Here is a 23,003-nt window from a genome sequence, read left to right on the forward strand (position 1 = left end):
CAGTTTGCACAGCTCTGCTGCAAAGTGGCACTTTTGAGTGCAGAAAATGAAACATGAATGATTTGATAAATGGACCATTGATTTCCTGTCTGCTGACCCACATGTTTATCGCTGCAGGCAAGCCACGACTCTGATCTTTAGCGCTGACAAAGAGTACTGAGCCTCAGTTATTCAAACTGGAGATTTTCACTGCACCATGCCAAACCTCTCCCCCCTATGAGCCTGCTGGTGTGCATGCGTTTACTTGTTTCTCTGTATAGACATGTACATTATCATAAGTGTTTCAGCGCTTATTTGACTGGAAATGCTGGATCGCCTCAGTAGAGCTGGCTGGGTGAACGCAGGGCTTTGCCTGGCGTCATTGCTGATCTAAGCTGGTCGGGTTCAGGGGCTGTGGTCTTTATAGCCTGTAAGACTGCCTGACCACCAGGCCTATTTGCTCGGCGGATAAGCCGCATGCCATGTCACCTGGTTGCTATAGTAACAGTGTGGTCATTCTTTCCTGTAAAGAGTGGAATAACAGATCCATATCCTGCATTACAAAGAGCCCCAGAGGGTTTGGCTGAGAAGGGTATTATTCTCTTTCTATGGGTTTGTGTTTAGCCTGTTTTTCTTCTTTGTCTGGTTTCTCTTATAGAGACATTGCTTGTCTGTCTCAGTTTGTATTTTTGCTTATTCTATTCTTCTTTTTGTATTTCTCTTCAGATATGACCGTCCATCCTTTTTCACTGTCCTAACAGGCCGCTGTGATGTCTTGTGTACAGGAGTGACATCTGCTTCCTGATTCAGAATGTCTCCAAGAAACTGTGTTTTTACCTCAGCACAATGACTTTTTATGGCTACAGTGAGGGGAAAAAAGTATTTAATATGGAACCGAGAAATGCTCATATGACTTTGAATGACTTAAATTAAGTTTTTACAACAGACTATTGCACACTTACGAAGCTGTTAATTCACTTCCTTGTCGTAAAATCCACCGTTATCCTATTGTTCTACCTTATCATGTGCAAATATCATGAAGCAATACTTTGTCAATTCAAACAAATGAACTTCAAGGGAACTGATATCTCCGGTGACTTCTGACTAAGAAGCTCCCTTCCAAGTAAACAGTACTGTCCACTTTGCTGTAAGTTCCACAGAACATGTGAGTTATCATTTTCAAGTGGAACCCTCAGCACACATGCAGCGTTTGCATACACAGACTTTTGTGTCACACGCACAGGTTTACTGTGTAAACCTACTGCCAGCTGTCCTTTGTTAGATGAAACCATGAGAAATATTTATCTGAAGCCAAACGGGCTGTTATAGAATGACAAATTTGTGTTTGTTTGCAGCAAATTAGAGACAAATTAACAACACAGCACTCATTACAAGAGAGATTCCTCATGAAAGCCTTGTAATGTGCTGCAGCTGCTCTTGTGTACTCAGTCCTGTTTGTGTCTGACCTTATGCTCATAACTAATGGAAACTTGTGAATTAAGACTCTCTCCTGCTTATACTTCAGACTGTTTTCTGTGCAAAACATGGAAGCAGTGTAAGACACTTCTGCTGTTGGGTCAACAAATGTGTCCTCCCGCATTCCTCAGTTTGTTAGTTCCCTAATTTCGCAAGCCTTTTGGCAAGTCTCATTATTTTCGGGAATAGTCATCTGATTTCCTCATACGCTAGATGTGGGATTTCTACATTCTAATAGCAAAAACCTCTGTTTCACTTTACTTCGGGAGTTTTGTCAAAAAGGGGATTGCCATTTAGGGCAACTAATGTAATTTAATGCTCCAGGACACTTTATGTTTTTTCACCCGCCACAACTTTGCTGTATATTCTGCACTGAGTTACAGATAATGTGTATGAAATTGAAATAAAAAAAAAAAGTTAAATAACTGAAAAGGATGATGAGATGAGAGGTAATCCATACCAGTGGGTGGAATAGTAACAGATATGCCACTATTGGTGCGTGAGTGAATGTAAACGAGGAACACATTAAACCTAAGTTTAAAATGCACCATATAGGTGTGAATGATTGAACATTTACCAAATATCAAAACTGATGACCGGAAACACTGTTGTCAGGAGTCTTCATGGGATATTCAGTGAAGTGTAATGAGGCATTTCCCTCTGTGTTATCTGAATTACTGGCAGAAATGGACATTTGAATGCCGTGCGTGTCATTTGGCTTCCAAATAAAGCTATCCATTCGATTTCCAGGAAGGTCACGTCAGGAGAAATACTGCCCTGAAGTCATTTAAAACTATTCAAATCCAAAAAATTTTACTAAACCAACTTTCTCCAGTCAAATGTGAGTTAGAACTTTCATTCCTGCCTTGTTTCTTCTCATGAAGGGTGAGTGGTTTTGTAATGTTGCAAGCATGTAGTTTATGGGAAGCTGATGTTTTCTGGCTATCTGATGTGTAAAAAAAAAAAAAAAAAAAAAAGTCTTTGTTTTGCAACAGACTCTTCCAGGAAGCAGGGAGAGGGCCCCTTTGACAAAACTCACCTGAGTCAGATGAGCATCAAGATATGAAGCTTATGTCTTTGATGTCCAAAGCCTCAAACGTTTCACTCTCACTTCCCATAATTCGCCTTGCAAGTGTGAGGTTATCTTGCAGTATCTTTCTTGCCATCTCCTTTGTGTCTTCTCTGCCTCCCCCACCACACAGACACCAGATGAAGTGGCATACTTGAGAAAAACTAGGCATAGTGAAGCACATCTGCTGTATTTCTTTAAACAAAAGCAAAGAAAATAATCAGTAATGCTTGCTATAATGTGCATCCAAATAAGTGTGGATTTTGATTTGATGCAACTCATCTACGGAGATGTAATTTCTTTTTACATATGACAGAATCATTAGCATGGGAAAATTAAAGTTCGTCAAAGATGACAGAGGAAAATTAAGCGACGACAATGATGGGAATGGGGTTTTCAAAGATTAGATTTCCGTAAGAGATCTGATAAATGTAATCTCAGTATATGTCACTCTGTATCATTATCTACAAACAGACACGGAAAGAATCTGTGTTTAATCACAAAAATCCAAAATTAGTCAAAATCTCTCCGAGGGGGCTGCTTACCACCTGAGTAAACACAACTTGTAAATACCACCACAGTGAACTGTTTGAAATCTTACAGGAACTGAGTGTGCTCATTCACACTTTACCCACCATAGTAACAAAGCAATGGAATCATTCAGTCTGACTAGATATTGCCTTTACCTTTATCTGACTAAACATGACACTCGCACATTTGTGGTAAAACACATAGGCTTTAGTGGAAACCAATCATCTGGGCCTTGAATGTTATCGTCACCACAGTTGGGGTCCCAGCAGTGTCACTTCCTATCATTGCTGTGGGTAAGAGGAGGGGAGGGCTGTATGTTCTCTTCTGTCACCCTCTACTACACACTTGGCTTTTTGTGTTTCACTGGTTTCATAGAAATAGCCACAAGAATAAAGTTTGTTTCATTTTAAAGACATAGAAGTCCGTGAAACTCTTCTAGCTGCTGGTGGGACTGACACAAACAGATTCCAGAAGGATGATTCAAAGTTTGGCCGGAGTTACATGTTCTGACTTTTGATTTAGTAGGTTTTTTTCTCCCCAAAAATATTTTAATAGGTCAAGAAATGTTTCCTTTAAATAGCTGTTTAGAAGTACCACAAACTTCTTATTAGCTGTAAATAATGCACAGCCAGTAATTCAGGCTGACTACAGTGTGCTCTTCTGTTACAGGAAGTATGGGAAGTGAGGTCTGAGAACAAAAGTTACTCATCTGACGCGAGCACTTTGGCATGTGAAGTTACTGTGTTGCCACTTCCAAGCACAAATGTGCTGATAATCTGCTTGAGTGCTTTTAGAGTAAAGTAAAACTGTCGTGGGGAAATGAAGAGCAGACCGTGTGGGGGCAGAGAGTGGGGCCTGCCTTGTCTACAGGTAGCTGTTTTGAGAATGTGAATGGATTTTTTTTTAAAAAGGAGAACAAGAGAGAGAGAGAGAGAGGTGAAGAGGAGTGTGATCGTTTTGCATAAAATGTGGTCACATTTGCTTAAGACGCACAGGTTGTGACCAACATCTGAAGGGTTTCCTGATACGCCACAGGATGAGTCACACTTCTCAGAGGCCACAATCAATTCCTTGAACTGTTACTAAGAGAGCAACCTCCCTCCCTCCCTCCCTCCCTCCCTCATCTCCTCCCATACTTCTATCTATGGTAATCGTTTTGTCATTCATGTGAAGTGTGTCAGACGAGCTGTTCTGATAGTTACAATGAAAGGGTTCATTTCCTCACTGTTATCTTTTATAGGTCTTACTTCTAACACAGACACACTGTCTCATTCTTAACTAGTGACACTTTTTTTTGTAACTTTAATCACTCAATCATCATTAAAAAAAAAGAGCAAAATGTAAAATAATTGTTTCTTACCCTTTCATTCTCCAACGAGCAGAGCTGTTACATACAAAGCAGCTCTTGTGACATTTAACACTAAGCCCTAATGAACTGTGGTGTAAGGATGTCAGATTACAGCCAGACTGATACAAAGGTCACACAAAGATATCCTAAAAAAAACAAAAACGTTGACATACATGTTACTTCATAGGAAACCTTCAACATGCCACACCTTCCATTTTGCCAAAAGCACTCATTTCCTCCTCAAAGTGATGCACAGTAAGAAACATCATAACACAATTGTCCATTGCCGGTCAGTTACAGCTACATGAACACTGTGTTGCGGAATATTTTAGCTGTCTTTCGTCACATCAACTGGAAATATGATCCACTTCCCCTCCTGATGTGTCAAAAACTTCCAAAAATGCAAAGTTAAACCTCACAGCCACATGCGTTTGTGATCACTAACCAGTCATGTCAAAGGTCCCAATTGTCCCTCCAGCAGCTGCGTTTCTCAGTGATCCGTTCACTGTTTTTCATCAAGATATCGCATCAGTTTTCTTGAACATTTGCACCTGTGAAATCAGCCATTCATACTATTTCATACTTAATACACAGAACTGTTTCAGCATTTCCTGGTATGTAAATTGGGCAAGTCTGCTTCTGGTTAGAGCTGTTTTGAAAGTGAGGCCTTTACATTATAGCGTATTCGTGACGGGATTTAAAGCAAAGACCATGTAGCAATGTTTTTCCTGTTGTGACCAATGTTGCAATTGTTCCATTACGTTTGGTGTATTTCCGTCTTTCTGTAGTTGTGCTTTCCGGTTGTATAATTATTACGGCCAAACAGCCATAGTAACCGTCTGGACCACACTACTCTGACATACCCCTGTCAACTTGCTCCCCTGTGTGCTGTTTTCGAGAATGCTGTATTAGTTTTTTTTTCTTTTTTTTTTGATGAAGTATGTCTTATTTTCCTCCCAGTCTGTCTAATTTGTCTATATACTTGTCTGCTCTCTGCTGTGTGTGAGCACGTGATGGTTTGTTACAGCTCAATCCGTCATGGCTTGTCAGACGCACTGAGGAGCACTGAATTTTTGGTTGTGTGTGTGTGTGTGTGTGAGTGAGTGAGTGAGTGTATCTGATGGGAACAGTGATCCATCCCAGTTTACAGTCACTGTGTGTGTTTTGTGACTCAGTCAGTCAGGAACAGACTAATAATCACCCTTATTCATTCACAGGTTTTATGGGATATCAGTCAGTGTACAGCTTAGGACTTTTATCAACCTTATGATAAATAATAAGTTTGCAAATTACGACTAAATATGGACCATGAGCCTTGATGATTGTAAGTTTACCTCATGCTCTTTCACCCTTGTGTTCTGTGGAAGTTGATTCCTAAAGTTGGTGACTATTTTTGTACTAAGTACGCAGCAAAATGAGGTTTTAGAAACAGAAAGTCTAGGTACTTTACACTTGTGACATACTGGTAAACCAGCTGGAACAACCACCAAGACCACAACTCAATCCAATGGCAAGATGTGGAACACTATTATGCTATTATGATCATTACCTAAAGGCCATGTGATGACTGCTGAAAATGATCCTTGAACGGAAAGAGAGCTTTTTGAATAATAGTGAGTTATATAGAGTGGGAGATAAATTTCATTACATCCAAGTTCCTGCCTCCACAAAATCTCCATATATCAAACACATGAGTCAGCCCACTAAAAATGAGCCTGCCTGCGTGTTTCCTGTCCTCCGATGACCTGTGAGCTCATTTTTCGAAACTGTATGTTTACTTACCATCACAGACGTGGAAAGAGCACGCAGCAAAGTTTAAATATTGAACACATATTGCTGAAGTTCCGTCAATAAGTTTTCTTTTTTTTTTCTCAGTTTGTTACTTAGCAACATTTGGACCTTCCTCATGCAGGTCCTTGCTGTTTCCAGTGCTGTGAGTCAGTTCGGTTGAACTGTGATTATTATTGTTTTCCAAAAAGAGTCACAGGAGGAGCATTCCCAAGTAATAATGTTCTGTTTTTGCCCTCATTAATGCGCAATGCACCACCTAAATGTACAGAAAAAACAGCTTTTGATATGAATAAAGAATGTAGTTTGTGTCTTTGAGGCCCACTTTGTCTCAGGAATGGATAAATTCTTGGTATGTGGAAAGATCAGCATCAACTGGGGACGAACGAAGCCAGTGATCATTTGAAACATTTCAGTTGTTATTAATAATGAGCCTGATGTAGCTGACAGCAGCAAACACCTCTTAGATCATTCCACCTACACACTGCATATATGATTACACTTGAACCTGCACTGACACTTGGACAGACTATTTCCAGAGTTTGAGCTATTTATATGCCAGCTGAGTCTTTGCCATTGACTTGTTGCAACAAAAATGAAATGAGTTGCAGGGGTGTTTTATTCACCTCTCAGCTGTAACCGCATTTTCTTGTTTTTGCATGTACAGCGAACAAAATCATAAACTGCTCTTTTAATCACATTCAAAGTTAAACTAGTTTTACGAAAAATCTTGTGCACATTCACACTCTTGCCCAAAGGGAAAAGTGGTTGTCACAAAAAAAAAATGCCACTGACTGATTGTCTTTAGTATATACTCCTAATGAACCGCTGCCACTGCAGTGTACCAAAACCCCAATTAGTTGACCCAGCACCTTAGGCATTAATCTTCAAAGCAGCTTAGATCAAACATGGCCTTGTAAAACCTAATTGGAAAATGAACCTCTTTACCCTGTCAGTGTGTGTCATCCTAAATAAGACACTAACACAAAGTACAGTGCTAAAGTAAACACTACATTTCCTACATTCTTGAGCACTATTAGACACTGTAAAACTCCACTTCATGATTGTTTCCCCTCACATAGTTCTCGTAATTTTGGAACTGCTGAACAAACTTTTCAGAGGAATGGAAACCACCACACTTTGATACATAGCCGAGTTTCCCATCAAAAAAAAACAACAACAACAAAAACAAAAAAACTGTTGAGAAGTCCCGTTTGATTTTCAGTTCCCTGAGTCCAGAATAGTAACCTTTACTATTATTACATTTGAGTTGTTAGATCCAGCAAACAGCAGGACAGGCTTTGAAGTCGGTGTGTGGGTTGTATGGGGCCTGCTAAGAAACAGCAAACACTGTGGACTGTTCCTTCCTGGTGAGTGCTGCATTTCCATGGAAGTGGCAGGAGCTGTGAGCCTTCTCCGTGCTATGCGGTTTCCTTTGACGTGAGAGATCTGAGTGTCTTCAGCATGCATCTCCATGGCAGCCGCTTGTTGTTACTGGTATACCTTTTCATGTTCTGACAGGAATTTTCTAACTAAAACAGAGTAAAGGGGTCTGTCTGCGTTTTTTCTCCCTTAGTCTTGTGCTGGATGTTCCAAAAAAGGATTAGAAATACAACACCACTGCATGTTTTCTCCCTCTTTAAAAATGAAACCAAGGGGATTTATCTGCAGATGCTTGTGTTGTGACTTATCGTGCTTAACAGAAACCAAGGGATCACTCGTGATCCTGTAACAAAGAGGATTTTTTTTTCCTTAAAAAAGAAAGCTGATTGTTTGAGTTGTGCTTGTGTCTCCAAAGCTCTTTAAGTAAAATTCCTGAGCTGCAATTTTTTTTATTTTTTTTTTTACAAAAAATACAAGTGTGAACCTGCCATTCGACAAAGACACATCAAAAATCGAAGTAAAAAGCACAATTTAACACTCACACACTCAAAAAGCTGCAGACTGAATATATATCTGACCCAACTTTGAGCAGGATTGTTAGATTCCAGATGTGGACGACATTTTAAACTAAACAAGAACGCATTTTATTGAACCAATTCAACCAACACTGCTCAGTAACCACTGCATAGGATGTCCTCTGTGTTGCTTTCAGTGGAACACGACTTCCTCTGTGTTTTCATGTTATGTTCAGTTTATTTACGTTTTTGTTATTATTATCACATTATCTAATTTTAAGATTGCACAGTAAAACATACTGAATTAATGCTGAACGAGCAAACGCTATAGCGCCGATAACAACAGCAAAAAAAGTTTGAGCCAAACAATAATTTTTAAAAATTAATTGCAGTGCCATGTGTCTTGTGCATTATCTTTTTTATTTATTTATTTATTTATTTGTTTGTTTATTTTCCCCATTTTTTACATTTTATATGTAGTTAAGGGGCTGCAGGGTGGCGCAGTTGGTAGCACTGTTGCCTCGCAGCAAGAAGGTTGCCGGTTCGCGTCCCGGTGGGGGCACCGGAATCTTTCTGTGTGGAGTTTGCATGTTCTCCCCGTGCAGCGTGGGTTCTCTCCGGGTTCTCCGGCTTCCTCCCACACAGTCCAAAAACATGTTGAGGTTAATTGGTGATTCTAAATTGTCCGTAGGTGTAAATGTGAGTGTGCTTGGTTGTCTGTCTCGAAGTGTAGCCCTGTGATAGACTGGCGACCTGTCCAGGGTGTCCCCTGCCTTCGCCCTAAGTCAGCTGGGATAGGCTCCAGCCCCCCTGCGACCCTAGTGAGGATTAAGCCGTGCATAGATAATGGATGGATGGATGTAATTAACACACAGTAAAAAGCACAGCATCACAGTCAACACATCAATTCATATATTATATTTGGACACCATCATTTACTAACCACACAGTATAACCTGACAGTAAATTGGGGAAACCTTTCACTTGTATTTGTGTGTCTGCACATATTGGAACTTAAAAGTAAAAGGGGGAGGTTTTGGTTCCTTCCCACTGTTGCCAAGTGCTTGCTCAAACCTAATCTAATGGAAACTTTGGATTTGTTAGGTTCTCAGCTTAAAATTTGTAAGGTCTTCACCTACCACTATGAGAGGGCATTATGTTGTGAACCGGTGCACCATAATTAAAACTGAATTGAATTTGGAGTACTTCTTCTAGGTGTCTGTCACACAAAGGGCATGTAGAATAAGCATGTTGTTCTCAAAGGCGTTTAACATATGAAATGTTGATGACAATTCCACACATTTGCAACAGTTATAAATCTCACTTTGGTGCTTTGCTGTTGTTGCCACTGGACCAGTAAGTGACTGCCCTTTTTTTTGCTGGCACAGCATCCCGGCGCTCCATGGGGTCAGACGAGGTCAGCCCCAGTCACTTGATAACATCTGTTACAGGAAAGACCTGTTGACGCCACCTGGCCGAGCTCTGGTTTCAGTATTTTGTTCTCTTATTGTTCTTGCCTAATGTCCACACATGCACACAGTCCAAAGACTATCGAGAACTCCTACATGCTGCCAGGTTTTGTTACATGTTCTCTCACTAATAGTGGCCATTAGCAGTGTTTCCAGTTTTCAAAATAGATTTTGCATCACAATCATGTTAAAAAAGAAAACAAAAAGGAAAACAGCTACGCTAAGCTAAGCTAATGAAATTATAATTACATTTTAAGTTTGCATGCATGCTCATTCTCACTCTCTCACAAGGTTTGTATTTATCCCTCAATCTGACACGGAAGGTTTATGTTTTGCAGGACAAGAAGCTGGAACACAAGCAGGACAGGAATCAGGATCCACAAGAAATGTACATTCATACATATAAAACACAAAAAATGAGTTTGATAGTATGACCATATCACAGAATTTTATTTTATTTACTACCAGGGTGTGCTTTCAGTTTTCTTCAACTGACTGTTACAAACATTAATCTAATGACCAGTTCTTTGTATAATGACACGAGTCAGATAGTTTACCCTGGAACACTTCACTGATACTGGACAAACATTTATTCAGTGACTATGGAAAATGTCACTTACAGAGAAGAATTATGTAATCTGATAAAAAACCTAATTACATGAGAGGTGAAAGGTTGATATGCCCGATTCAGTGGAAACGTTATTGTCATGCATGATTGCTGCTGGTTTTATGATTGGCATGTAGAGAGATGATGGTAATCGAACCATGAAGTGCCAGGAAAATGAAAGTGTCCAGCCCAACTGCCAGATACAGCAAGGTGTTTGGTCGGCTTGAAAGTCTGCAGTCCTTGGCTACACGGTTTCAGCTGTGGATCTGACACCACAGTGCACATTTACAGCAGTGTATTGGGGATTTTCTTAACATAAGCCACAGTGGTCGCATTGAGAACAATGAAGGAACAAGTTACACAACTCAACAGTGTGGCTCAGTGATTTGTTTTGAATAGTTTCTGGATTATCTATGTTTTTTATGTCACGTGTCAGAGACTTTAATGGATTTATTAATGTAATAGCTCATAAAAGGCCAGCCAGCACAGCCTGTGTACACACACTTTGATGTGACAAAGAAAACAGCGGCGATACATTAATCTCTTCATCTCCATGTGCCATGATAACATTTCTAAAAAAGTTCAGAAGAAATTTCTGAGGAACAACAAGTCACGCCCAGAGAGATGATTGTGTGTCTGGCAGCTGTTACGCTCAGCCCGATATGATACACCACAGGCAGACAGACCGCTGTAGGTGTGCGTAGATTCTCCTTCAGGGTGCTGTGGGTGGTGCCGAGTGTCTTTATGTTTAGACAGCACCTGATTGGGTGTCTGTTTGATGCTTTCATACCCAAGAAACATCAGAGAAAATCCCATGGAATGTTACTGGAAATACATTAGTGTTCCTAGGGAAATGCTTGGGAACTCTTACAAAACCACATTTTCGCAAGAAGAAGGAAGTTCCTGTGTGTTCTTCTTTATTTAACACGTAAAACTGCTGAGTTTTTATTTTAACACTATTGTTACAAACTCAATAATGAGAACTGAATACTTCTCTCTTTAAAAAGTTATGGACGTAAGAGCCAAATCATATTTGTTGTCAGTGTCTTGAGCTTCTACTGTGTACATCTCTACTCACGGTGCACACAGAAATACAGCATTATTTGGTTTCCATGGTGATGGGAACTTGTGTTACACAACGAATGGAGTATTAGCGTCAGCATGTCGCACTTATCAGTGACATCACAGAGCAGCCCAGATCAAGCCTCCTGATGTGACGGACACACCCTGTTCCAACACACACACGTTGTCATGTCATCCTTAAACACAAGACAAAACCTGTCATAAAAATTATTTATAGAACAAACATCAAATTTATTTTGTCAACCCAAATAATATTTAATAATGAAATAAAATGTTCATACCTGAGAAGAAATGACATTTATGATTTTTTTTCAGTCAGTGTTTTTCACAACACATGCCACAGCTTAGAGAAGTGCTTCACTGTGGCAGCTGGATTGTGGCTCATTTGTTAAATGTATGATACTGAAATACAGTGAGCGATTGTTGAAAGTATTTCCCAGCCAGATAAAATAATGGGGAAGTGAGTCAGGTTATCACTAGAGCAGTGTGCAGCCACAAGCTTGTTAAAGTTCTCACTGCATTTTTTCCATGTTACACTATCTGCTCCGTGTTCTTTGATTGCTGATTACATTTTTCATTCAGCCTGTAATGCCCTGCTGTGCACCGGTGCCCTGTGTTTACGCTGTAGCTGTGAAGGCTGCGTCGCACAGAGAATTGAAGCATCTTCCGCAGTAGTCGTTAAGCAGAGATATGTCACTTTACCGTGGGCCTGTCTACTGCGAGAACGCACCAGGCTGCTTCTTGTCGCAGTGACTCAGCGGGTGTTTCCCAGCAGTGCAGGACGACTGTTAGGGATTTCTCTTCAGCTGACATTGTTTATATTTAGTACCTGTTTGATTGGGTTTCTGGAAATGTAGAAAAGAAAGAAAAACTATTGGTGATTTATCTGAACCGGCAGTGTTTCAGTAATTACATGGCTTTTATTAAACGAAAGTAAAACAAAAGATAAAAAACGTTTTTATAGTCAACATGAAGCTTTATCTGATGGCTTACCTCTTTTGGTGCTCCACCTGAAGACTGACAAGATGGATGATTTGTGTCACTTCGGTGCTAAATCGAACTATCACCTGCCAACCACTGACAGTTCAACACGTAGGTGTGTTGAAGTATGCAGCGGTTCTGGAAGTGACTCAAGCGTTTTTACCACAAACAATGACAAGTTGTGTACCATGGATCAAATTACCAAAGAAATCTAAACAATTCAAACTGCTTGCTGTACTTGGTTTCCAGTAATACTGTAGGCAGGTTTTCAGACTACAACAGGAGTAACCCTCTGGTGACTCAGAGCATTTGTACATGATTCCATCTGGGTGAACCTGTAAAACCTAAATGTAATTCAGTACAACAGCTCAGTCATATAGTCTGCAAAGGTAATCATTTTCACTCACTGCTGGAAAGGGCCAAGCAGTAAAGCTGTGAAGGCACCTGCTGTGTTCCTGCTGTTTCCTGTATAATTTCTTCATCGTTCTTCATCTACCTTTAGAATCTATAGCATCCTGTGGTAAAAAAAAAAATTGAAATTGGTACACTTATTGTGCAGAGTCTCCTTTTTTTTTTTTTTTGCTAGCTTTCATATTTGTGATTCAAACACTCTACACTACCAGTGGGTTGAGGTTGGAAGTGTGCTTATAACTTAACTCTAAAGGCTTACGGCTAAATTTCTAAAATTAGTTACCATTGGATTCCTTGACGAAGCTGAGTTCAAAGCACCCTATCCTGCATATATATCTCATTTTTTCCAGCAATGGATTTTATGAAAATGTTTTTTTCTTTTGACCTGATTTGACCTCCAGAGGGAACTAAAATAAGAAAAAAAAAAGTCTAATAACTGTTGATGTGTTAAATAAACAATGCCAAGGCCAAGACATGTCCACCTAATTATTACCACCATGTTGGATTTTACTGAAAGGTTGTTTTGTTTTTTATGATCTTCACCAAAATTGCCACAGACAATCACAAACGTTGCCCATTAGATTTCAGATATACAAAAATTGTATTCATCAGAGCAAAGCCGCTGTAAAGAAAGTTGGAACATATCTCTGTAGCTGTTTCACATATTGATGCCAAACTCAGTCTATGGAGCTGGCAGCCTCTCCTGCAGTTGTCCAAAAAGTTGCATCACGTGACCACTGAGAGGTGCTGCAATAAGAAAACTCGTTCGCGCTCACAGCAGCTACTTTCAACATCATCAGATCAAGTTGCCATGGCAACTGTGCCTTCATAAAGTGCTTGACCCCCTAATTGCTTCTTGCAGCTGCGTTCGTTGATGAAGTTTTCAGTTTTGTTGAACCAGACTTCAAAATGCTATTGAAAGGTGCATCTGAAGTCAACTTTGCAAACATGAGGGGGTAAGAAACTTGAATCGATATTGTGCAGTTAGATACAACGCCAGGACTCCTTACAGTACAGCCTCAACTATCATTTTTGACATAAAGCTATAATCCAAGGTTTATGACTGTAAAGTTTAATATGAACACGTCTGTGTGTTTGTGCAACACTTCCTCAAAATCTGGGATCTGCGAAACACGCGATACGGCTGCAATAGTAGTCGTCATTCCGAGAACTAACAGTAATGCAAACACACAACCCCATTAGTGGAAATCATTTACAATCAAGGTCTAATTTTGAAGCATTCGCTCATGTCCTGCTACATCTGCTCTGTTTTGTCTTTTTACTCTCCCTCTCTTCTTGGAAATCCCCTTTCCTAGAAGCACAGCAGAGGAGGAGCATTACGATTCTACCCAAAGCTGACGAAGTGGCCAAAGATTCAGGTTCAAATAGTGTGCTGAAGATTGAAGTCCAGATTTATGGTATTATAACCAGGCAGTGAAGCAAAAGCACGAGGGAGTGGAGTGCTAACAGTAAATCCGGAGGTCTGGAGGAAGAACAGGAAGAGTGTGCCCGGGGAAGAGACTCAGAGGGAGGGACTTGCGGGTTGTGATGACTCACAGCTTCTCTTTGGTTGGCTCTGATATCTGGCATCTGGAGCTCATTGACAATAACTCCATGGCAACCAGCAGTTGCGGAATTGTAAACACACTGAGAGACTGGAAAGGGGAGCGGGAATCAGGCTTTCGCTGTTTCTCCACAGTGTGCTCAAAGAGTTCCAGCAGGGCAGTCAGTTTACTGTATAGACACGTGCTGAGGTCAGAGCGAACAACCGAAGGAAAACTACCACACACGCACAAACACAGACCTGCCTGCAGCATTTATGAGTTTAATGTTGACATTATTTTTATTTCACATTGTAAACTCGCCCTTCAGAAGTTTATCTTGCTTGTGAGCACAAGATATAATGTTCTATTTTGTCAGTATTTCCAGAGAATTTGCTTTATTTTGCTGAAACTGTGTGACTAGTTGTAAGTGGTTTATCTTCTGCAACCTTCCTTTTTTTTTTTTTACATAATCAGTACTCAGAAATACAGCAGCTAACCAGCAGCTGCCGGGGGAACAACCTGTTTTTTCTCAGTAGTTCCCCTCCTGGGAACTTGAGTAAACCCATATAAAGCTACATCAGTTTATGTTTCAGTGGCACTTTAAAGTTACAGGGCTTGAGTTTAATGTAAACTTTCTTACATATGAGATCATTTTTGCTGTTACTGACTGGAAAACATGAATCTCTACCGAGTGTGTATGCAAAGCGAAGCCCTGCTTTATGCACTGAACAACCTATCACAGTGTCAGTTCACTAGAAACCATTGCAGTAATGGACACTTTGACATCAGCATCATCAGCAACAACACAGTTGTAAATAACTTTGGATTCCATTTATTTCAGTTTTAAGGTCCTGGTATTATACATCCTCGTGTGCTGTCACACTACTATGTCTTACTGGCAAACATTCACAGAACAGAACTGTCATTATTGGCAAGAAAAAGCAAAACAAAAATGACGCCTCGTAAACCGCCACTCTGCCAATCCCTCAATAAATAATTATATTACACATGAAGAAGTCAATAAAAACAGGCACTGAGGAACTGGAAAGTGTTATCATAAATAAATGCAGTGGGGAAGCACTGGTAGTCATAAATTCAGTATGGCACAATAAGTTTAATAGATATCAGTAAATGTAAACTATGCTGTTTGAGACCCTGAAAGACTTCAGCTGCCATCACAGTCGAGTGCAGCAATCACCTGAGCTTTCACACTTCAACGACTATTTATTCCATATCGCTCATTAGTTTTAAGGTTCATTCTTTGGTACTAATTTTAATTTCTGTCTTTTTTTCTTTCTTTCTTTTTTTTGCATGGTGCCAGAAAATTCAAGAAATTACCAAGTAACCAAGTAAGACATGTTTGGAGAGCCTGGCACACCACATGTTCAGGACTTTTTTTAAAAAAAGAAGACTAAATGAATCACAGCAAACTTTTTACAACTCACTTCTTTCAAGTACAGATAACACTTTTATGAAGTGCACTTCTGTGGAAGCGCACACTTCATCTGCTACATGGAGCTGAAGATGCTAAAGTTCACAGTATTCCACCTCCAGCTTGTAATTACAACTAAGAGGCTGATGTGAATGGATTTTCCCAGCCAGCAGGATATATTTATCTTCAATCTAACATGACCTTAAATACATCACTGTGTTCAAATAAGGAAGTCTGACTGAAGTCTGGGGCATTCTGCTCAGTGATCTGCTTTCTCAGGAACTACTTTAATTTTTATAAAGGCACAGCCTCATTTCTATCACACCATTATGCTAACAACATTGATTTCAGTTCAAATACTATGCTCACAGTGAGGTGATGTTTAAATGTGGCCAAAAATTTATCACACAGTCAACAAGAACTGCCTCCAGCTTGGTTTGACAAAATAAATAAGCGATAATTTGAATGATAAAACCTGAAACACTCCTTCAGGTTACATTATATCTGTTTGTCTTGTAAGGGCACAGATATTCAAAATGTTTTCCTTCCACCCCTATCTGTTCTGTGTTTGGTGTCAACAGTGTGACGGGGTTGAGTACAGCTGCGAGTGCTTCTCGAGAAAGACCTGATGTGGGAGCTGTAACTGGTTTCAGATTGTCAGAGAGGCAGTGACTAGTCAGGCTTGCAGCTATGATGACAATTTCACTACTTGTGTAAGCCCTGCCCTGACTCTTCAGTGGTTGTTCTCTAGAATCACATGACCAGAGACTACCAGAGAATTTCTCCTGAGTGACACGCAAAGCCGGCGTGCTTATTATAGTCCTCCACGGAAGGTCTCAGACTGGTTTCAGCTGCTACAGACTGCCGTGAGGTTCATAGTCTTAGTAATTACCTGATAATGTAGTTTACTTTAGAATACAGGCAGATGTTTTAAACCATTCAAATGCTTGATTTATCTTTACAAGGAAAGCAAAGATTTTTCAATGCAGTGCTGCAGTTTTCTCTGAAATTTCTCTGAGTAAACGATGGTTAGGAAGAAGCGTAAATGAAAGAAAGCATATTTCACCAGAACCATGTTTGAAAAATACATTATTGTAGGCCTCTTCACAGAGCTGTAAGCACCTCAGAGACCCTTCATCTCCCTGTACCTCTCCACTGAGCTCCATGGGCAGAGAGTAAATAGTAAAGTGCCATGGAAGCAGGTACAGCAGGAGCTCTTTTCTGTAATAATGATGGATATGGAGGTTATTGCAGATTTCCATTCATCACGTTTCTATGTGTAGTCTCCCTGACGTGTCCATGCTTTGAGGGGAGATGCAATGAAAGTATTGGAGCTTACGATCCAGTAAGCAATGAAATGTAACAATCATAATCATCAGAGCATGTTTGTGTTAAAAAAAAAACAAAAAAAAACAGTTTTTTTCTTTTGAAAAAATATTGAACAAATGACCCTTCCTTTTGCCACAAACTTGACCTGCACTGCTAGAATAAAATACAGTTCATCTTTTTTTTTATAGTGTATGAGTTATACGTGTACATTACACACTTATGTTTGGGGTCAGCTGGACTGCTGACGAAGGAACAAGAATGAAAGCACTGAATAAATTGTTGTAAAACTCTAATAACAAAATCCAAATAGACTTACTGTCAGTGCAGGAGAGATGGTGGCATGAAATTAATGTTCAATTCAATTCAATTCAATTTTATTTGTATAGCGCATATTTACAACAAGTCATCTCATAGCGCTTAACAAAGGCAGAAACACCCGACAATCCAAAACATTTGGATTCCCTATAAGCTTCAGCAGTCCAAAAGCAGTCCGCAACAGTGGGAAGGAACCGAAAACCCCCACAGGGTTAAAAAACCTCAGACAGAACCAGGCTCAGGGAGGGACGGCCATCTGCCTCGACCAGTTGGGTGGATGTAGGATGAATTATAAAATTTAGTTTACAGTTAAACAAGTTATTAGAAGTTATTGTCCTTTTGTAACAGGAGGCATCATGGTGGGGGCAGCAGGATGCAGAAGGTGAGGCCAGCGGCTGTAATTCAGGAGCTCCAGGTCCAGAGACATCCACAGAGAGAGCAGGCACAGGATATGTTAAATGAATAGTAAAAAAAAAAAAAAAAAGAAAGAAAGAACTGAGGTGCTCTCATGCTAACTCTGACACACAAACAGATGAAAACCAAAGAAGGAAAGAGGACCTTGGAACACAGGATGTGTTGCTCCAAAAATAACCCCAACAGTAGTTCACACAGCAGAGGAACCCTGATGTAATTCACTGTACAGGAGGTTGGGGGACCATTTAAGTCTTTCCTGATTAGAGGCTCTGTCTGCACACACTCTGCTTCACTGTAGAATAGTTTATATTTCACTTGCTGAAGTCAGGGCTGTTGTTTCAGAGCCTAGGGCACAGGTGAGCAGACAGCATGTCAGGAACCATGTTGCTAAAGTTAAGAACACATTGTTCTAGACGGCTCTGCTTGATTACTGGATAAGATGCACCATGTGAAAACAGTAAATACATCATGTCTTTGAATTCCTGTGTGCTAAACTACATATGTTGACATATGTTTAACTTGAGTATATGCTTCAGTAGGAAACATTTAGTAAAAAATCAGAATTCTTGTCATGATAAAAAGCTCACTGTTGAATCATGTTTGTGCATGTGCGAGCGTGTCCGATCACACTACTTACAAAGAATCCAGTGAGTCACACAAGAACAAAAGACTCAACTTGTACTTCTGTAGTAGACTAGATTGTTATATTACAGTTCTGGTGTATTTGTCTGTTGTCTATGATAGGGGAAGAACTTGAAAGTTGAGGTAAGCTTGTGGGCCTTCTAGGGAAGCCAATCTTTAAAAGGGAATTTGAATGGCTCTTGATATATGATAACAATCTGAGATATGTTACTGTATCTTTAAAAGTGGAGTGTCACATGGAGCTGTGGTTCCCCATCTAGGTTAAAGGTTGCGTTTCATGAATTTAAGAGGAAATCGTGAACACCTAATGATGAACTTGTGGTTGATGTTGCCCTGACAGGGCCTAAAGATGCACACATTGAAATGTGTACTGTGTTTGAATACAAAAACAGGAAATATGAAGCTATTACTCAGTTCTTCTACCAGTTACAACAAAGCAAATCAAACAATGAGAGTTCATTTCATAGAAAAATAGAAGTCTTTATTATAAATTAATGAATTGTTCGTACAAATATAAATAAGTGCAAAGTTGTATCAGTCTGCTTGCTTCGTCAAAACTTCTCAAATATCTTCAAGCATCCACACAGCCAGTGGTTTGGCTGGCAAAAAATGACATCTTTATAAAAGACAAACAGATTTATCATTTCATCTTAGCTCATGTAAACATGGTTTTCAGGAAAATAAGACATGTTTTGACTATTTTCCTCATTAGGAAAAGAGAGATACCAAATGTAATACATTCATTTGCAAGCAGTGACTGTGCCACAAATACTGCCACATCTTTTGGTATATATTTCCTCACCACTGAAGTCATACAAAGGCTTTATTTGCTTAACTCAGTGGTACTTCTTTCTCAAGTAAAACCCTGTAAGATTCAGTCATGTTGGTCTTCCAACTAACTGTTGTCTAGTTCTGACAAATTTGGCATAAACCCTTCCTAAACAAAATATCAAAAACACACCTTCTTTCCACATTGTCTAATCTTAAAAACATCTTTTAAGATTCAGATGAAAAAGTTTAGCCTTTTCACATCATGGTCGTTGCACAATGCACCCAGAAAGGCCATCAGTCTCCACTTATTTGTACTCTGTGAGTTTCCATTGTCTGTTAATGTCCAGCGAACACTTGGCCTGAGGTCCCAGGACGCTGAGATGGACTTGTCCAAGATTACCATTCAGCAAAAAGAAGAAAAAAAAAAAAGAAAAAAGAAAAGCCAGTCTGATCATAAAAGCCACTCCAGCCTTAATTATTGGATCATTTTCTAAGGCTGACGTGTGTGAGCTCAACGGCCTCACAACACAGCGGTTTAGCAGCAGCAGCAGCAGCAGGGGGAACATGTGTGTCACCACACTGTAGACAGCTGACGGTGAGCCTCACTTCAGTTTTTGCTAAGTTTCACGTCATCAGTGAGGCAGAGGAAGACGGTGGAATTATCTCTCTTTCATACCACCAGATTACAGCAGTGCTCTCTTGGCCTTCTTCATCCTAGTCCTCGATCCAGCGTCTCTTTATCTTGAAATGTTAAAAGAGACTCATGCCCCCTTCTCTGTGAGAACTACACATCAGTACAGATCTGCTCCTTTTCACGAGCTCAGTACTGGGCTTCATCCTCGTGACTCTGCTGCATCATTTACTCCTCAGACATGTTTTCACATAGCTGTACTGAAACCGTCCGGCTTCTTCGCAACACTCTTAAGTCTTTGCCCCTTCAAGAGCATCAGTCCAAGACTTCTAGATAGGAGCATCATACTCCTGGAGGAACTCCTTAAGAGGGTGAGGAAGTTGGTCTCTTTTCGAAGAAATGTCCAAATGTCCATTGACTGTTTTCCTGCACAGGTGCTGCAAGGTGGACAAACTACAGGACAGAGGTTTGATGAGCTCCAGAGGGATCCTTTCCCCTCCAGAGTAAATGTAGTAGATACTCCCACTGCGAGTGTTCCCTTTGCTCTGAGGCATGTAGTAATGAACCAGCTTGAGGACACAGTCAAAGTGGGGGACAGAGTGAACGTTCTTGGGGTCTGTCTGCAGGTAAAAAGAGTTTGAGTCACATTGGATTCGCAGGTTCTTTGTGCCCGAGCCTGTCTTGACGCTGAGGGTGAACAGGTGTCGGTTGTCAGAGCTGTCCCGGATGAGGAAGGTGCCCGTGCTCTCTGACGCCAGCATGGAGTTGGCCTCCTTGCCGGTGATGGTGTTCCAGTAGAAGCCGCTGTCCTGGAGCTTTTGAAGCGTGGTCAGGACCATCTGGTACTGCGTCTTGGAGGTGAAAGTCTTGTAACGGTAAGGCAGCCGCATGTTGGAGTCCAAGGGGCTGCTGCTCATTGCGGAGTCAAACTTGCTGTGAGTTACCATGGCGCTGTGCACGCTCTCTGGGCAGTCTGGGGAGCACTGAGTGCAACACAGACAGGAGCAGGTGGGTCAAACGGAGGTTTCGGGGGGTGGGCAAGAAGAGGTCAGGCTGGAAGTGTGTCTGGAAACGAAACACCTGGAGAAGACAAGAGGTGGTGTGAGTTACAGATGACACAAAATGAAACTTCACACTGACCAGATCTGCTTTAATGTTGTCATCACCTACAGCTTTTACTGGAAACTACTTTTGCTGATCTGTGCATCAAACATCTGTGCTGATGACTAGAAACACACACACACAAAAAAATCTACAACCCAACTTGTGTGACTCTTTTGTTGGAGAAGAGTTGTGGTTTTAACAGCAGGCTTGACTAATATGCCTCCATCTGAGTTCCAGCCATTTCGGGGAAACTTTTTTTCGTGTGTGTGAGTGTGTGTGTGTGTAATCTACCCTCGGGAATGAGGCACCACGGTCAGTTCCAGTAAAGACAACGTAATCCTCATTGCGCAATTTACATGCTTCTCTAAACAGTTTACCTCTGTTAGGTAAACACCCGAGACATGACTTATGCACTACTAAACTATGGTTATACACTAATTATAAGCATTATGTTAAAAAAGAAAAGAAAAGAAAAAATCCTCACCTTCAATTCTTGTCCAAACTTCGAGGTTAAATCCAAAAATGCTGGATAGAAAGCTGTTCACGAGTATTCTGATAGGATGGTAAAATGTGTCTGCTTTTTTTTTTTTCTCTAAGTTCTCAGACCACAAACTCCTCGCTGAGCTGCAGTCCGTGCGCTCTGCTGGTGCGCTCAAGAGTTATGAGTGGAGAGCCGGAGGTGGAGCGGAGTCCTCTTCAATGTGAATAAACCCCGCCTCCTCTTCTTTCCAGTAAAGCCTCTCTGTTTGGCAGATTGATAGGAAGCGTGTATTTATTTTGTTTGTTAAGTATTCCTGCTAAGAGAAGTGCCCTCCCCCCTCGCCGTTCTTCCAAAATGAAGTTAGGGAGGAGCTCCAAGCATTTACCTCTAGTAACCCAGAGCATGGTGTCCTATAAACACTTTTTTAGAATAAGATGTCCATCTTTAAGGATCAGCTAAAACACAGATTACATAAGTATACTCCATTATATATTCCTTTCTTTACATATCTAAAGGTTCTGCTTTTCGTCTCAAGTGTGAGGTAATGATTCAGTCCCAATTTGTGTAATCGGTTTCTGAGAAATTCGGCACAAGCAGCTCTCATGTTGCTGTAGCTGCCCATAGAGGGCGCCACAATTGAGGAACTTCATGGAACCTATTTCCCAACAGCTGGTATCCAAGGGCAGCAGGTTATTGTTTACTCTCTGTTGTCAGGTTTTATATCTGGCTTCTATTGCAGCGTCTGGCCATATTTTATGACTGCGTTAAGGTTTCTAAAATTACCCAAACATCTGTAAGAAGTATCTCTCCCCATCTCCACTTTAGGGAAACGTCGTTTTATGTCAGAATATGCAGTTTAGTGTTACTGCACATACAGCTGGGAAGCGCACATGGACTCATAAGGTGTCAGACGTAGTGTTGCAACACTGAACATTTTGTCGTGATGTAAAATTGCTATCCAAACACAGCACTTTATCTCCTGAGCCGAACCGTAGCATTGCAACGTGTCTTAACAAAAAGTTCCCTCAGACAGAACTCAAAATGTTCAGCTAAAAAAAGGAACATACTATAATATTAGCAGATGTACACGTTGATCACTGTATGTATGGGCACATGCGTTAAAAACAGAGAATGAATGACAATGTGGTAAAACACAGCTGTAGTGACAAAGAACAGAACTCAAAAAGCTTCTCAGATGAAAACTGGAATGTCTTTAAGAACCAAAAAGAGAAGTCAAGTTAGACTATTGTGACGTGGATGACTGAGAATCCACACAGACAAACAGAAAATATATTAACAGGATACATTAGAATGTGTCTACATCTATTGTAAATGAATAAATACTTTAATACAGACCCTTTACCTTTTTTTCACTTGATGGTGTGTTATAAACCATTTGATAAATGTCAATAAAGAGTAGAGAAATGTCAAATAGGGGGAGTTTTCATAAATTATTTGAAATGAAAGGATTTGTTTTTTTCCTCCGATCCATTTTGTGGCAATAAATTTGAATATTCTGTCACTGATTTAGAAATTTAAAATGATGAAATGTAGGATTTTTCTTACTTCTCCTATTACACTGGTGATCTTAACTTTATGTACAAGCTTAAGCTTGACATAAGACTTTCTAAATCATCATTTCATATAATTCAGCAAATCATTGGAGGCTGTCTTGAGGAAGTAGGCTGAAAGTGACGCTA

At 40.3% G+C, this 23,003-nt stretch overlaps 1 protein-coding gene across 2 annotated transcripts; it reads right to left on the minus strand.

The window, feature by feature from the left end:
- Nucleotides 1-3,407: 3,407 nt before the first annotated feature.
- socs3a (suppressor of cytokine signaling 3a) lies at nucleotides 3,408-21,533 on the minus strand. 2 transcript variants are annotated; one of them, XR_521047.1, is made up of 3 exons: nucleotides 21,307-21,533; nucleotides 20,738-20,798; nucleotides 3,408-3,418 (listed from the first exon to the last, which is right to left on the minus strand). XR_521047.1 is itself a non-coding variant. In XM_008303099.1 (2 exons), the coding sequence occupies exon 2, from the start codon at nucleotides 20,663-20,665 to the stop codon at nucleotides 20,048-20,050; it is 618 nt and encodes a 205-aa protein (XP_008301321.1). In that variant the 5' UTR covers nucleotides 20,666-20,798; nucleotides 21,307-21,513; the 3' UTR covers nucleotides 18,772-20,047. The 2 variants fall into 2 exon arrangements, 1 of the variants encoding a protein (XP_008301321.1); XM_008303099.1 differs by lacking the exon at nucleotides 3,408-3,418 and having other exon boundaries at nucleotides 18,772-20,798; nucleotides 21,307-21,513.
- Nucleotides 21,534-23,003: the final 1,470 nt, after the last annotated feature.

The sequence above is a fragment of the Stegastes partitus genome, unplaced genomic scaffold, assembly GCF_000690725.1.
Source record: "Stegastes partitus isolate 25-593 unplaced genomic scaffold, Stegastes_partitus-1.0.2 Scaffold38, whole genome shotgun sequence".
NCBI classification, from domain to species: Eukaryota; Metazoa; Chordata; class Actinopteri; family Pomacentridae; genus Stegastes; species Stegastes partitus.

Excerpts from the sequence above, each read along its gene's own strand:
- socs3a (XM_008303099.1), bottom strand. The coding sequence starts at position 20,665 with ATGGTAACTCACAGCAAGTTTGACTCCGCAATGAGCAGCAGCCCCTTG.